The 16936-nt window shown below is 38.1% G+C and overlaps 1 protein-coding gene across 1 annotated transcript; it reads left to right on the forward strand.

The window, feature by feature from the left end:
• Positions 1-10403: 10403 nt before the first annotated feature.
• On the forward strand, positions 10404-15807 carry LOC724239 (kynurenine/alpha-aminoadipate aminotransferase, mitochondrial). The gene is made up of 8 exons (XM_001120032.5): positions 10404-10831; positions 10985-11172; positions 11947-12117; positions 12563-12823; positions 13668-13847; positions 14681-14807; positions 15088-15296; positions 15413-15807. Exons 1-8 carry the CDS (start codon positions 10738-10740, stop codon positions 15491-15493), a joined length of 1311 nt encoding a protein of 436 aa, XP_001120032.3. The 5' UTR covers positions 10404-10737; the 3' UTR covers positions 15494-15807.
• The last annotated feature ends 1129 nt before the right edge of the window (positions 15808-16936 follow it).

A 16936-nucleotide genomic window follows, 5' to 3' on the forward strand; every position in this document is an offset into this window, starting at 1 on the left:
AATATTTTATCTCGATATCATGCGGTAACGAATCCTATAATTTGATCCGTCGTAACAACGATCGCGAGACAGATTTCGTATTTCGTATTTCCTTTTTTCACCTCAATTTTACGTTTAGCACGATGATTTTCGCAGCGCGGAACTCGTTGCGAAAGCGACGTCGTTCGAAAGTTCACCTCCGTCCTATCATCTCGACCAGGCTAATTAGACGAATTTTCAACGAATTCCGCGCCAGAAACGGCGAAATTGCCACGGCGAAATAAGGTAACTCGGTTAAACGTGCCACTTGAGACCGTGTTTCCAAGCGTGCCGATCGAATACCCGCGAAACACTTTCGCATTCCGGTCCTTAGTTAGTTTCCCCATTCGACGATTTATGCTTCGATACTTAATACAGGAGGATCTAATTGGTTCGACACCGCAGGAAAATTAATTTTATTCGCGTCGCGCGATTAAGGAGCCGATTGTTCCCGATTTATCCGACTTTAAGTGGCGTTTATTTTCCTTTCCTCCTTCCCTTCCTCTCGCCTCTCTTCTTTTTTTTTTTTTTCTTTATTTTTTTTCCCCTCCCCTCGGTTTTCGACGCTCCGCCGTCGGTGATTCCAGCTAATTAGCCGCCGCCATTTTTCCATGGGGCAACCTATTATCGGCCATTGAGGCAAGAACCGGCTAGCCGGAATAGAAGTTTAATGAGGTTTACCGCGGCGATTTCGCGAATACCCCCTCGTAAACGGGGCTGATTTAAAACGCTAAAAACGATCGATTTAAAAATCGACGATCCCGCGTGAATCTCTCTCTTTCTTTTTTCTTTTCTTTCGTACGACAAATTCGTTTCCAAATAATCGAGACTATTAAAAACGACGAATTAAACGTTATATATATATTCGTTCCTTTTTAATCCTTTAATGGGCAATAACAGTAACGTTGTTTAAACCTGCACTTCGTCGTACTGGCTAAACGACATTGTCATAACAGACCATTCCTCGGACGAGAAAACGTTTCTGTAAGGAGGGGGGGACTAGTCGCTGCAAATATAATAAAGCAAGATAATGGAACCGGCTTCCGTAACGAGCAACAATCAAATCGTGCTGTCTCTCGATTCCTTCGCGTCTCTCTTCCCTCCCCTCTCTCTCTCTCTCTCTTTCTTCTCTCCATCCCTCCCCTCTTTGTCACTTTGTAAAACGAACAATAACGCAAGTTATATACGCGATAGGCTGAACCGGGGAGAGACCGTGGTCCCATTCCCGGGGACGAGAATTATTCGATTTGCCCGCCGTGAAACTCGAAAGTTATCGAAAGTCCCTGGAGGGGAGAGGGGAGGGGAGAGGAAGGGAGAAGAGCGGACGAGGGGCGGAAGGTCGAGGCGTAAGAGGGTGAGCCCTTGGTCATTTGGCTTGACTTCATAAGTCATTAGAATCAGAAGGTTGAATCGAGTCGTTTGCCGCGGAAACACCCGGTTCATGCACGCGCGGCCGAAACGGCGGGGACAGCGGTGGCGTCGGCAAACGTGGCGTATAAACGGTACCACCGCGGGGGTTGCGGAGCCCGTCCGCGAGAGCGGAACGAAGAAGGACAACGCGGCGGAGGGGGTTGGGCGCCTAACCAAATTACATCAATCCCATTTCACATCGTTTTGACATGGCAATTGAGTTGAGTTCCGCGCAACTGTTGTGTTTTTGCTCCGTGTTCAGGAGCGAGAGGAATCCGCTCCTCGCCAAAACGGGACGGGAGAAGGGAAGAGGAGGAGGAGGAGGAGGGATGGAGGAGGAAGCGAGCGAAGGAAAGGAAGAAGCAACCCCGTATTCGTCGTCGTCGTCGTTGATCCTCGTGTTCGTGAAACTACCCCTGGCGGGGTAGAGGAACGTTTCAAGTTTTCACCCCTCCGTTTTCGAGCGGGCTGGATGCGATGGTGGCGAGGGGGCAAGTGCCTTAACTTTTCCTTATCGAAAATAAGTCGTTAGCCGGCCTTTCATCTTTAAACGAGTTTTCGCGGTGCGCTGAGTTTTTACCCTCCGAGTTTCTCCCTCCTCCTCTCCTTTTTTCTCTTCCTCCCGTCTCGCTCGTCCCTTCTCTGTCTATCTATCCATCCCTCCCCCTCCTCCCACGGTACAGCCACTTTTGCTCGCATTACCTCGGTTTAAGGGATTTTTCAATTTCATCGTGAGAAGCTAATTTAATTTCTTCGCGGTACCGATGCCGCGCAAAGGACCGATTATCCGCTGACACTCGTCCGCGAGGATTTCACGCGAGTCCCCCGTCGAGATGCCAATGTCCAAATCTTATTATCCGTATCAGTCGATAGCGATAGCGAATCTTATCGTTTCGCTCGTGCGAGATGTTTTGTTTTACCCCTAATTGCCCCCTCTGCCGCTCCATGCAATCCACTACCAGAGACTACGACGCGAGTTCGAGTTGGAATTCGTTACAACCTGTTTCTCGCTTTATTTTTCTAACGAGCTATTAAATATTCAGCAGCCGTAATAGCTTGGAGCTTTAATTAAAGCGACACTGTAGCAGCAACCTGCTTACAAACATCTTTCACGGTGTCCGTGTATATATACTGTTAGAACTCCATCAAACTTTTTTCTCCCCCCTCCTCCCTCACCCCGGGATCATTGTGCAGTAGGGTGATCTTTAATTAACGCCACTGTGCTTCAAGAATATCGAATTGAAGCGTTCCTTAATCTATCGTCAAATGCGCGAAAGTTCGACAAACGGCACACTTATCCTTGATCCGAATTTTAAATTGGCTGTCGTTCATTTTCGAGATTATCTCGATCGTTGTTGTTAACGAAAAGAAAGGAAATTCTATTTCTAATACGAAAAATTATAATTATTTCTGCGAAAAAAAAGGGAAATTATGCTTTAAGGATTTTCAACAAGATAACAAAGATTTCTGGAGTTTCGACGAAGAGAAATAATTACGTGAGATTTGTATTAAAGATTTTAACTTGGAGAAAGAAATTATTATCTACTTAAGAAGTACTTTTATTATTACAAATTTATCGTTAACGTGGACGATCTCTTTTTTACGGATGAAGAGAAAATAATTTCGTATTTCTTTCGGTGGAATGGAAAAATAGAATCAAACAGGGACGAAGAGGAGAAAGTTGGAAACGTGTTGCCTCATTGTCGCTCGACGGGGGGAAGCAACGGTCCCCTTCCTCTTTCAGCCTCGTGGCTTAGAAGAGTACAATAACTGTAAAACCGCCACCAATCCGCTTACCAAGTGACATCTTTACGCAATTACCAATAATTGGTGGTTGGTCGAGGCGCAAAGCCTCGTAAACCTAATTAGGATAAAGAATGCAATCGGAGACGTTGCACTCGAGGGGTGGCTCGACGTTCCACTCGCTCCATAATACGACTCTCTCCTCTCGATGTATTTAAAATGAGATATAATTCTTTCGTTTATTCTTTTTTCTTTCTTTTTTTTTTTTTTTTTTTGCTCAATTTACCAAATCTTCCTTCAACGTTAATCTTTCTTTCAATTTCGATGAAACGATAGCAAAGAAGTCGAAACGTAATGTTACGCGAGCTAATTACCGTATGTACAAATTAAAGATACACAGAGGTTGGTTAGTAGTTGGAACAAGATTTAAAACTAGTGGTGCGTTCAGACGTATTTTCAAAAGCGAGTTAATCTTAATTGGATTCGTTGATTATTTCATCGTAATCGCGTTTAACGTGGTGGTTAAACGAAGGTAATTTATACCGTTGGATATCAATCGCTGTTTCGTTCTTTCTTTCGTTCGGGAAGAAAATTCGAAGCGAAACGAGGAGGGGAGGAATCGAGTCGTGAGGATTAAAAGTAGGGCGAGGGGGGATTGAAATTCGTCTCGAAACAATCCGGTTAATTAGAAAATGCGACGTTTCTAATTAATCCCGAATTAGCCTGCGAAGCGAGCGGCGTCGTTCCTCGTCCGTGGAACGAATGAAAACAGCAATCGTTGCGCGCCACGTACGTTTCCACGTGTTCGCGGCTCATTAACATTATCATTTGCCGGCCACCGTTTCGACCTCGATCTCCCTCTGAAACGAGACGCGGACCCGTAATCGATTCACGTAGACGCGAACGTGATAATCGCATTATCGAAATCGAGTAATAATCGAATGAAAGCATTTCAGCCCCGACCCAGATGAGCGTCTTAACGAAGTTCCACCGAATTATCAGCAATTATCGGTCCTTCGGTGTAATTCCGTTAGCGACGTTGGAAGTTGGAAAAGGCGGCAACTAAAAGCTCGCTCTATCAAAAGGTCAAATCGGATTTCAGCCTCGAGGATTCGACCATGGGAATCCTCTCGATTAAATCACAATTTTCCCGCGCCTTCCTCGCGCCTTCCTCCATTCTCGCGATCACGCGAACAATACGCGGAAGAACGTTTCGATTTCTCAAACGAATTTCACTTCCTCTCGCGAAGTGAAATTTCTATGAATCGATATCAAAAATATATTCGGAAAAGAAGGGAATTCTTCTCGCTTCGCAACGAGCTTCGTGTAATCGATACGTTTGTAAAGGAAAACCGAGATCCGTTCGTTCCACGATAAAATTCCCCTTTATTCCTCCCTGAAACTCCCTGTTCGTGGATACACTCGAGATACACTCTCGTTACGTATACTCGAACCTGTAGTTACGAGTACACACGGGGAAATCAAGGAGAATCGGGAAGAAAGAGGAAGGGAAAAGATGAATCGGGAAAGAATTGGAAAGAAGGAATCGGGGAAAAAGCGTTTTCGTGGAAAACGCGGTAAAGGATGATGGTTGGACGAGGATGGAGTGGCAAAGGGGTGGAATGGGAGGGAAGGTACGTAAACACGCGTTGTTACAGTTGGGGAAAGCACTTCTGTTGGAGTGGGTCCTCTTTCTGAAACGGCTTATATCCGTGGCGGACAAGGCGAAGAAAACGTCTCCCACTTCTCTCGAAACGACGTGTGGCGACAATTCTATTGTGCATTTCATTCGGTCGGTCGCTTTGAGATACAAGCACGCATACTTCTTTGTCCCAGGCGAGGAGGAAGGAAGGTCAGGCTGCGGGGTTACAGTAAGAGGGGAGATGTATAGGTGCACAGGAGGATTACGAAAGGTGGAGAGAGGTATTTTGACACCCCGTATAATGGCTCGACCGCGGGGTGCACCCAATTAGGTAATGTTGGGGCGTGAAGAGCCCAGTTTGCGCCCGAAATAAGATACAAAACTATCTCGTAGAACCGACTCAATGCGCGCAAACATTCGACCCTATTCACCAGATCGTTTAGGATTTTTTCTTAGCGGCAGAATGGAGATGTTTAGAGACATTGTCGTTAGACAATGCGTCTGCTACAATTCAGGGGATAACTTCCTTCAGGAGCGTTCAACGCTCCTTCCACGATAATATTGTGACAATTCTGGAATGGAATTTCACCACGTTTCGTTGCTTTTCAATTTTTCTTAAAGAGGAAAAGAAAAAGAAAAAGAACTCGAATCGAATATTTCTTTACAACTATCGCAGTCTGATCTTCGATCTCTTCGATAGTTCGACGCGCTAACGATAGAATCCTATATCTGAATTATTAAAAAAGAAAAAGGAAAAATTTATCTCATAATCACGCACGGGTTGGATCGAGTCAAAGTTCACGGGGTGACACGATTCTTTCCAATAATCCAACGGCCGTGGAAGGAAATTTGCCCGCGCCGCGGAGTGGAAGCCGAACGAGCGCCTCCTCCCGATGAATCCTCGACGATCGACCAATACGGGCGAGGCGACACCGTTTCCAGCGGGAAAATAATGAAATTTGCAGCATAATCGGTAGGCAATTCATAGTCGCTGAGTGGTTTCTATTAAGGCTAACGACAGCCGGCACCCGAAGGGGCTTACGAAGGCACTCCTCGAAGGAAGACAATCTCCCGTGAGGAGATGGGCCTTTTTTCTCATCCTTTCCCCTTTCGCGCGACTCAGCCTCAGCCTCAGCCTCCTGATCCTCGTCTCGTTCTACCGCCAATCGTGAGGATCTATTTCCTATCGGCAGACCTATCGTCTCCTTTCTTTTTCGCCTCTTTGCCTCGAGAACTGCGACGCGATTTCTCCACCCGATTCTCCTCCTGCCCCGCCCCCTTCTCCACCCTTCCCGCGCTTTCTCCCTCTTTATTTCGCCGTCCTCGAATCTTCGTCGTTCCTCTATTCGGCATCTCCTCGGCTTCGACCTCGCTCGCCTATCCGCTCCACGGCCAAGCAGCTCTTTCCATCTCTCACCTGTGGAGCTCGCTCCGTCGGGAGGGGGAGGGGATAGGTTCAGGTGGGAAGCACAAGCGTAAGCGGAATCGTCGGAGAGTTGATTTTAGGTCGGCTAATGTCGTTTCGCTTTTAATGAACTTCTCCGTTCGTTAAGTACGTTTCTCCATCTCCGTCGCCTGCCAATCCGCGGACCAGTTTTCTTCTCCCTCGAAGGACCCCCTCGATCGGATCCTTCCTTTTCCTCTTTTTTTTCTTTCCTTTTTCTTTTCTTTTTTTCTTTTTCTTTTTCTTTCATCGTTAATCACTACACTAGATTTCGGAGGATATTTTGCAGCAAACGATTTTTTTCCCCCCTCTTCCGTTGACGAAATCTCAAAGTTCGTCAAAGTTTCGCAAGTTCTCGTTTCAAGTCCATCGAGGAAGCGTGCTGACGTATGCCGATTTCGTAGTTTCACTTTTGCATTAATTATAATTGGTCAAGTGAGATGTCGCTACTATGAGAATGAACTCTGTTTCGTTGATCGAGAAGGATCTAACGTATCATTAGATCGCGTACGTATGCGTTCCTTTATCGATTTTCGGGAAATAGCTTGACGATGACGAGATTTCTCGAAAAGGTGAGATTAAAAAGTAGTGTAGGGAGAAACGAAGAAGGAATAAGTTCGATCATCGATAATAACCGCATCGTAATCATCAAATATAATTACGTGTCCGATGCTTGTTTATTACTGTTCTGTCAAATAAAATACGATTGTTGCATCATGTATTTAGTGTTGGAAAAATAAATTGCCTCGCGAAAATTGAAAGAAGAAAAATTCGATAATTGTCCATACGAACGTACGGATTGTCCGTGACGAATACCGCTTATGCAATTTCTGAGTAGTATCAGTTCATCTGACCCCAAGCTCTTCCTTATTTACAATGATAAACTGAAACATTTTTTCTTATTATCATAACTTATTATTTTTATCACTTTTTTATTATTTTTATAAAAGTCTATGTCACGTCTACCACATGTCATCTTATCGCGATTAATTTTTCACCGATGAGAGAATACGCGGATGACCTCTGGAGATCGGCTAATTAATGATTACTTTCGTGTTATTTTATAGTGCGATAATCAAATGAGGTATCGTAGCCTCGTGTCTTATCGCTTCGTTTTTTCTTTTTTTAAATTCTTTATAAATACTTTTCGATGCTTTTTATGTTATATTAGTATTATATTAGTATCATAAAAAAAAATTGTTATTATTATTATTATTACTATTATTATGTATTAAAATGTTATCGCATTTTCTAAAAATATTTCTTCGAAATTGGAAACAAGCGTGTGAGCCGATGAATATATCACTTTTCTTGACACTTGTTATAAATGAATCGTGTCAAATTCAAGATCGATATTCATGAAACTTTTTTACTCCTGCTAATATAATGTTGACGAATGATATAAGACGATAAACGAAGGAATATATTGTTGTGTACATTGTTTTCATTGATAATAAACGCGATTGTTGCCCCATTACCATCTGCTTGATGCTTGTTAACAGTTAGATTTATTAACAAATGGAAGTTATTCAAACGATGACCCACAATAATTAATTTTGTTGTTTGAATTCCTTCGGATCACGATTAATTTATAACGTAGTGTCAGTGATTTCTCTAAAAATTCTGTGTACGGAATTGATGGAGGGAAAAATTGAAATCGAGAATATAATAATAGTTCGTTTCGTTCGTTAATCGTATAAACGATATCGTATAAAAGGCAGTTAAAGAATGTTGATTAAATTTGTGAGAAATAATAAAATCTTTCTTGCCCCAGTTTCCAAATTTGTCTAATCGTTTTTTTCTACAACGTTTGTGATCACGATCACGGACACGAGCTTTTTCACAATGTCACAATACACGAATATATCTTTTTTCCCATGTGTCGCGCAATCAACGTTGAAAGTAAATTTGTGGACGAAAGAGGAGATAAAGATGATGCTATCGAGGATTTTACATAATCAAACTAGTCCGATATAATTGGGTCACGTGTCTGAGAATGTGTGGTTTCTTATTCACACGCCTATACCTCTCCACAAACACGTTATGGATCCATTTCAAAAAATTAAATTTCGTTATAATGAATCGTTACATCAGATCAAATCCATTAAAAATCCATTTAGAAAGATATTCCCGTTATTTTATTTGCATCGTTATTTTTTTCCTTTTTCTTCTTTTTTTTTTATTCAACACCTTCCTCGAGAATATCAGCGTTATCAGTTCAACAAATCATCGAATAAATTTCAACTTTTGTCCAGGAAAAAAATCATCACGCAACAAAAGATTTATCACTCGGTTTACCCTCACTCGGATAAACTTCCCACGTCTTCCTCCCCCTCTCTCTTCGTAACTTTCAATAAAAACATTATTGCACGAGAAAGGAACGCAGCCAAGCAAACGTTCGGTATTTCTTGCATCAGAATAAACACTTACGAAATTCCATGTATATTAGATTAGCGGAGGAAAAAAAATAACTGGCGTGCTCCCGAGATTCTCTGGTGGGAGTTGCTCGCTTCGTCGACCAATGCAAATACACGTTTTTTACACGTGTATACACGCGTGTATGTACAAAATGACCGATATTAAGGGGTGAGGAAAAAGAAGAAGAAGAAGAAGAAGAAAAATAACGAAATCGATCGATCATTTTTCATTTCATAATCATTTCGTCGAATCCACGAATGTCCACGAATCGTCCTTCTTGTTTATTGATCAAGACCATCATTGGTGGTGAATAATGATAGATCGGCTCGTGTCGTCTCGACGTCATCGTTATCGGCCTCGCGCCCGTTTCTCACGAATGTATCTCCGTTTCTTTCTTTTCTCTTTTTCTCGAATTTCTTCTTTCGATTCGATTCGAAGAGAAGGAGAGGAGAGGAGAGAAAGGTTGACGAGCCACGTTCCGCGATAAAGACACACGCGCGCACACCCTCTTTGACTGGAGGGAGGGAGGGAGGGGCGGAGAGATCGAGATGCGAATTTTTCCTACTTTGGAAAGATAAAGATTCTCTCCCCGAAGCTGGAAGAGTAATTTCGTAACGTTACCAATTAATCTCGTCACGTCGTCCCCGCTCTGGACGGATGTAATCGTTAGACATATAGAAAAAAGGGGTTTATATGAAACCCTTCCCCCCTCCTCCCCCCCCCGGTGTTTTGTTCGATTTTACTTACGGCGATATTGGATTTTATCCCGATATTGGAGTTTTAGTAACAAATGGCTAGTTCGATTTGATTAGTCTCTTTTTTTTGTCCTAGAGTAATATAGTTTCAGTCCAATTTTTTTCCCCCTCCCTCCCTCCGCTCTCACGGCTCGATTGCAATCATGGTGTTACGAAGGGAGGGAGGGAGCAAGGATAATTGCACTTTTGGTATTGTTGATCCGCGTATTGGTAATTGCCTTGAGAACATTAACGCTGTCGATCCGGGAACCGGGTCAGTTTTACCGGCCAGTTTTGTTGCCGTCATCCGTTCACGCGTTCGTTGCTACACTTGATCTTTATTACGTCAGATACATATATATGAACATATATATCGCGAATCTTTCATCAGAAATGTGAAAAATTCTCGAGAATATAAATCCGGATTTCCCTGCTCCCCTTAGTCATCGATCATGTAAATAAAAATTAGAATAATTTAACAATATGAACTCATTCTTTTATCCCACGTTTCAATTTCGTTTCGCTCGAAACTACCCTTCTCGTTCGTCCTTGATTCGAAAGAAATTTTCATTCACGATGAAAATTTGCACGATCCCTAAAAAAAATTGATTCTTCCATGCCTGAAAATAGTAATAAATATTATTGTTATTATGTTGTTATGTTATTATGTTGTTATGTTATTGTGTTGTTATTATATTATACAATTAGCCATGAAAAAAAAAATACCATTAATAGTATAATCGACCAATAACGGCAATAATTATGCAATAATATTAGTAATTTGTTCATTCCTCTTTATCGAATTTCCTAGTTTTTTTTTAAAATATTTTCGTTATCCTAAATGATAATTAATTATACTACTCCGATCTTAATAGTGGTGGTGAATAGACAGCTATTAGTATCTAAATACAAGAACGGTGTGTTTCTTTTTGAATATGTTAATGCTTTCTGACGCAACCAAAGCTATCGCTAAATATAAAAGCTGGATAAACTGAAGCGCTTCTATCAGTGTTGTTAATATTACCGTTGCTGTTCCATGAAAAAGAATGTGTTGTTAAACGATTCATCTCTTTTTTTCTCTCTTTTTTTTTTCAAATTCCCGCTCAATCGTATTCTCTGTCCTCTTGCCAGGGGTGTGTTTACGAAATATATCGAGATTTTTCGCGAAAAAAAATCATATTTTTCCCCATAGTTTCCCCTTTGCCGTTTTCTCTCGTGTTCCGTTCCGTTCCGTTCCCGGCCGATTCGATATTCGAACTCGCTTCGCTGAAATTGGAAGGTAAAGAAAGGTGAAAGTCACGTTTGAAAGAAAGAAAGTGAACGTAAAGATGCATAATATCAAGGAAAAATTCGACATCGATTATTCGTCGTTCAGGACCGAAATCTCGAAACGCAGAAGATCGGCCACCACCAGGGAATTGAGTAAGAAGATTTTTTTTTTTTTTCTCAAAGATTCTATTTGCCGATATAAACGAACGAAAGAAAGAAAGAAAAAAAAACAAGAAAGAAATAAAAGAATAGGGAAGATGGATCTCCTCTAACTGAAGAAATAACTCTCTTTCGCGCGTGTTCCAGCTAAAATGGCGTATTCCGCGCCGAAGAACGTGGTCTCGTTGGCCGAGGGTATGCCGAACGAAGAAACCTTCCCTTTCACGGAGATCTCCATCAAACTTAACGATGGATCGTCTTTCACCCTAGACGAACGAGAATTGGGCGCAGCTTTGCAATATATTCCCACTCAGGGTTACCCGCCGCTTCTTCAGGTAACCGAAAATTCGATTTCACCGTGAGTCGTAATTTGTCCCGCGAGTTGTAAATCACACGATTACGCGATATTACAGACGGGGAAAATTTTGATTATCGCGAATGATTCGTCGCGTAAATATTCCTCTCCTCCCCACCCATTATTTCTCGTATAATTATAATTTATACACAAAGGATTTTCGCGGATAAAAGAGAATGCAAGTTCGTTTAAGGAGGTTCGTTGAAATTTAATTGAAACGTAAATGAAAATGTTGGAAAATTTACAATTAGACGTGCAAATTAATTCACTGCACTTTAGATTTATATCTCTTTCTCATTTTAAATGGATATTTTTAAATTGTGACAATTTTTAAGAAATCTCATCTATACAATCCCCCCTCCACTCCTATATTCGTTTTGAGATTCACACTTCGTGAAAAGGGACGTTAAGAGCGTTTAAATCTGTTCTGAAATATATCGTACCATTGTTATTGCGAAATTCGATAAAATCTACGCGAGCAAGATGATACTCGAACGATGCTCGAGTTAAATAATTATCCATAAAAAATCGGCGGATGTTTATTGTAAAATTTAAAAACGTCTGATAAGAAAAAAAAAATCTAGAAAAATATAATACACGGAAAAAAAGGGGGAGAAAAATATTCGAAATATGTCGAATGTCTATTTAATACCTAATTTGAACCGGTTCGTTCTCACCTTTTTTTTCTCCGCTTTGAAATAAATGCAATTGCCTTCAATATGTTTAACAACATTGGATATTAAATTGGTTTCAGACCCTGAGGGAGTTCCAGAGAAGGGCGCACGCACCTCCCTTATGGGAGAGCCGCGACATCATAATCGTCTCCGGTTCTCAAGATGGATTAAGCAAAACTCTCGAGGCCATACTCGAACCTGGCGACTCGCTCTTGGTGCACGATCCTTTCTATCCAGGCGTGGACATTGTGGTTAGTAACAATCAACTCTTTTCTTATATCTCCTCCATCGCGATTATTTCATCCTTTACTCGCCTTTTCTTTTTTGTAAATTTTCAACCATGTTCTGATCCGTCAAATAATTGTCGTAAAAAAGTGAATGTATTTTATTCATTTAATTAGAAACTACAGATCCATTTTAAAAACTCTATAAAAAATCGTCTTATTGTTCATCATCTATTATATTTTGCTTCAATTATTCAACTGTTCTTTTTTTCTTATCTTTTCTTATTTTACGATCGATAAATCAACTTCGTGATGTATAATTCTCGATACTGCAATAAATAATGATTCCATATCATTGACAAACGATAAATAATAAATAATAATTTGAAATATATCCGTCGACAAGTTCGCAATTTTATTTCTTCTAGAGATTGGCAAAGTGGATTCGAGGAAAATCATTTATCGATTTCAGGTCTCGCCGTATAAGATAGAGTTGATCCCGATCCCTCAGGATGAGCACGGTTTGATTCCGGATATTTTGAGGGAAACGTTAAGAAACAGAAAGCTGTCCGGGAAGAAAATGCCGAAAATAATGTACATAAATGCCACCGGAATGAATCCCACCGGTGTCGTTATTCCTTTGGAAAGACGAAAGGAGATCTATAGGATAGCTTGCGAATACAACTTCTTGATCCTGGACGATGATCCTTACCACTTCTTGCACTTCGAGGAGGTGAATCAATATTTTTTTATTCCTCTTGTATCTTTCTTTTTATTTAATATTTCCTTTTTTTACTTCTTCTTCATTTCCTATTTCCATCTCTTCAATCTTTTCATTCGTTTATTTCCTATTTTATTTTTAAAAATATTTTTTGTATTTTTTTTTTCTTTTAATAATAACTCGCTCGTGGAAATAATTATAAGATAGCGAGGAATGACATAATGCATGCGCTCCGTTTGCAATGAGCAGCGTTTAAGATTTTTATCAATATCCATACATATCGATAGAAATTGATTTACAAATGACATCATGAGATGTTTATATTAGAATAATAGAAATAATTGTATTTTATAAATATATATTAATAACACACGTGTACTTCACAGATATATCTTTTATCGATATAATAATTATATTTATTAAAAAATAATTATAATTGCAAATTTTTGATTTAGTATTTACAATTTTTTTCGCAAAGATATTTTTAAAGCGTTTAAAAATATTTTAAATATTTTAAAAGGAGTGATATATACAATTTCGTAGGAAAAAAAAAAAAAAAAAAAAAAGAAAATTATATTACGATGTTCATAAAATCTTCTAATTACCTTGACCGGTATAATTTCATAGAGCATTTCAATTTCACTCGGAATATTTGACGAAATAGTTAAAACCATAGAATCGTCGAATGAATATCAATCATCGTTCCGACCAATTACCCAAAATATCATTTAGTTTCTAAATTAATCATACCAAATGTTATTCCACGTTCGACTGGCTGAAATAACAGCGTGGGCAATTTGCCATTGCGCCACCAATTTTTGATAGAATGTTGAGATCCATTGTCCGGATTGCATAGGTGGAGCCAAAATCGTTCTTATCACTGGACACCGAAGGAAGGGTAATTAGGCTTGACTCCTTCTCTAAAGTGGTCAGTAGCGGTATCAGATTGGGCTTCATCACGGCGGCGGCTCCATTGATAGCCAGTATAGAGCTCCACTTGCAAAGCAGCCATCTCCACGCCCCTACGTTATCCCAGGTTGGTAGAGTTGTTTTATTCCATCCCTTCGAAGCTTCGATATTTTCCACCGTCGGTACAATAGTAATTAAAGTAATTCGAAGCGAGAAATATTCTTTTATAGAAGATAAATTTCATCCTCCCAATTGTAATCTTATCGAAGCACGATAATGTAGATATTATGACATTGATGAAACCCGATGAAATTCGATTTATTAAATAAATTTTCAATTCCCGTCCCGATATTTAAGATCATCGTTATTACCTAAATTTAATTTCATTTTATTACAACGATTATTTATAACTAATAAGGAAGGATTAATCGGTACAATTAATTAATAAATATGACTCCTTATCCAAGTTATTATAAATTTGTGATTGTTAATTCTTATTATTCTTGTACGATCCTTTTCAAAAAAATTTTTGAACTTTCGTTAAATGTTTAATTGCTTGATCGTTTTAAACGATTCTGTGAGTAAATATCTTAAATTTATACATCATTATATTATCATTATATTATCATTATTTAATTATAATTATTTAATAATTAATAATAAAAAAAAAGCGATTGTATAAATCGTATATAGATACTATTTTAATGGACAATAAAATTCATGTCACTGTACGCTTCGTGAAGATATAGATATATGTAGACGTAAATATTATTCATCGAACATGATGAAATCGTGTGAGAAATATCGCGAACATTTTCACACACACACTTCGGCACGAGTAAAGTTATCAGTGATGGCGCGTGTCAGCTTTTACTGCAAATGTAAACATAGATTAACAATTATCGTCGGTTACGAATGTAAAAGAGAGGTTGTTTCTTTACGATTACCCACTGTTTCTAGGCGATACTGTACAGGCTGATGAAATTATGGGGATACGACGGGATGATAAACCATTTCAAATGGATAAGGCATTTCTATAAGAAACGGAGGGATATTATCGCTAGGTTCGCTGAAAAACACTTGAATGGTTCGTATAAACACTTGTTTGTGCAAATAATGAATAATCGCTATCAAGCGGTGTAATGATTTCGTTGAAAAATATTTTCTTAACATTCGACTTGAATTGAATCATAAGAAATCGTAATGATAAATAAATAATAAAAGATTGATAATTAATTTTATACTTCGTACATTTAATTAATAATCTTCTTCTTTTCTTTCTTTTTTTTTCTTCTCCTTTAAAAACAAATAATTATTTAATGTTTATATAAAAAAAATAAAGAAATACACAAGTATATATTTTATAGGTTTAGTAGATTTCACCATTCCAAGTGGAGGTTTTTTCTTATGGATTAAAGTACGAGATATTAAAGACACTTGGAAAATGCTTATGCAGCGAGGAATTACAGAAGGTGTGCTAATGGCACCTGGTGCACCTTTCATGAAAGATTCTTCCAAACCTTGCAACGCCATCAGGGCTAGTTTCAGCAAAGCTTCTTACGAAGAAATGAATCTGGTAAATTTTAACGATTAAATTAAAAATTTTTTGTCGAATTAAATTTATCGAAACATTTGTGATCAATGGAAAGTTACCTTTGTTCGATATATTTAAAAATTTTTTTTAATTTTCAGGCAATGGAGAGGTTGGGAAATTTAATCAGATCCGAGTTAAGAAATAATTCATTTATAAATGGAAATTCGTTGATCAATTAATACTTTTTGTGAAAAATTAATAATAAAAATATCATAACATTATAAAACTTTTATCGGTGGAGGGATATTCAGTAGAATATCTTATGTAGGTATAGTAGAAATTCTTGTACCGAATGATGAAAAGTTACCAACCACTACTAACGTAGAAAAAACTATTGTGATTATTTAAAATTCTTTTAAAATATTTCGCATCTTATCTGCTAGAGGACTATAAGATCAAACTTTTCGTTTAATATTTAATATTTAATACTTTAATATTTATGATTTTGTGTATTAATTATATATTAATTTTTACGCCATTTGAAACGTTTCATTCAATCTATGATATTTTTATCTATTGATAATTAAAACAAACCAATTTTTTAAATAAATTTTGAATAAATTATATAAATATTAAATGTACTTAACTATTATAGAAATACTTAGACGTATAAATTTAATAATTCGTGTATTTATTGTAAATCGGCAAAGTATTGTATAAATTTTAAATATATTGTAACAAATTATAATTTTGTAAATAAAATTCAACTAATTGAAACACATCCTTTTTTTATATCTTTCATAATTTACATTCTTCATAATTTATTTAAGCTCAAAATTATTAAATTTACACATAAATATCTAGAAATTCATCGATTACTTAAAAGTTTGTTTAATACGAGAAATAAGATAAACAAGGAATATAAAAACGTGATGACGAAAATCAAAGAAAGAGAAAGGAAAAAGGCATAAGGATGGACAAAACTCTTTCACTCGACGCTAACTACCAATTAATTGAACAAAATTAATTTAATCTGTTGCAACATAAGCTGAAAAGGATTCATCTTATGACCTGCATGCTTCCTCGATCAATCGAGTCAAATAATGTTCTTTGCTTTTCTAATATATACTGCCAGATATATTTGCAAAATTGATTTTTTTTAAATAAAAACCAAAACTAAACAATTTTAACTAAATTTTCTTTGACAAATGTGATGAATACTAGTCTACTAGTTTTTGTTAATCTATTTAGGAATTGACCAAGAATAACCAAGATATATAATGCGATTGTTTTAAACCGTTTATCAGCATCGATCGATAAATCGATTAATATCGATTTCCTATAAAGAATATTTTCGAATTAAGCAGCCGTAGTATCGTCAAATCGACGACGTGGATCTTATTTTTTAATTTGACGATTTAAACAATTCAATCGAAAGAGTTTGATTGTCCAATCTTATATTTGATCTTTGCGATTCGAATCATTCTTTATAACAAAAAAAAAAAATATTTTTAAAACGAAACGAGGAAGACAAAAAATCTTTTTTTAAGAATCGAAATCGATTACCAATCGAGAAGAACGAAGAGGAAAGGGAACGAAGTTAATACACAAGTAATGACGGATTTAAGACGAGCGACTTGTGTATTTTTTTCCTTTTGGAGAAACGAAGGGAAATCCCCGGG

Source organism: Apis mellifera, linkage group LG1 (genome assembly GCF_003254395.2).
Source record: "Apis mellifera strain DH4 linkage group LG1, Amel_HAv3.1, whole genome shotgun sequence".
Taxonomy (NCBI): Eukaryota; Metazoa; Arthropoda; class Insecta; order Hymenoptera; family Apidae; genus Apis; species Apis mellifera.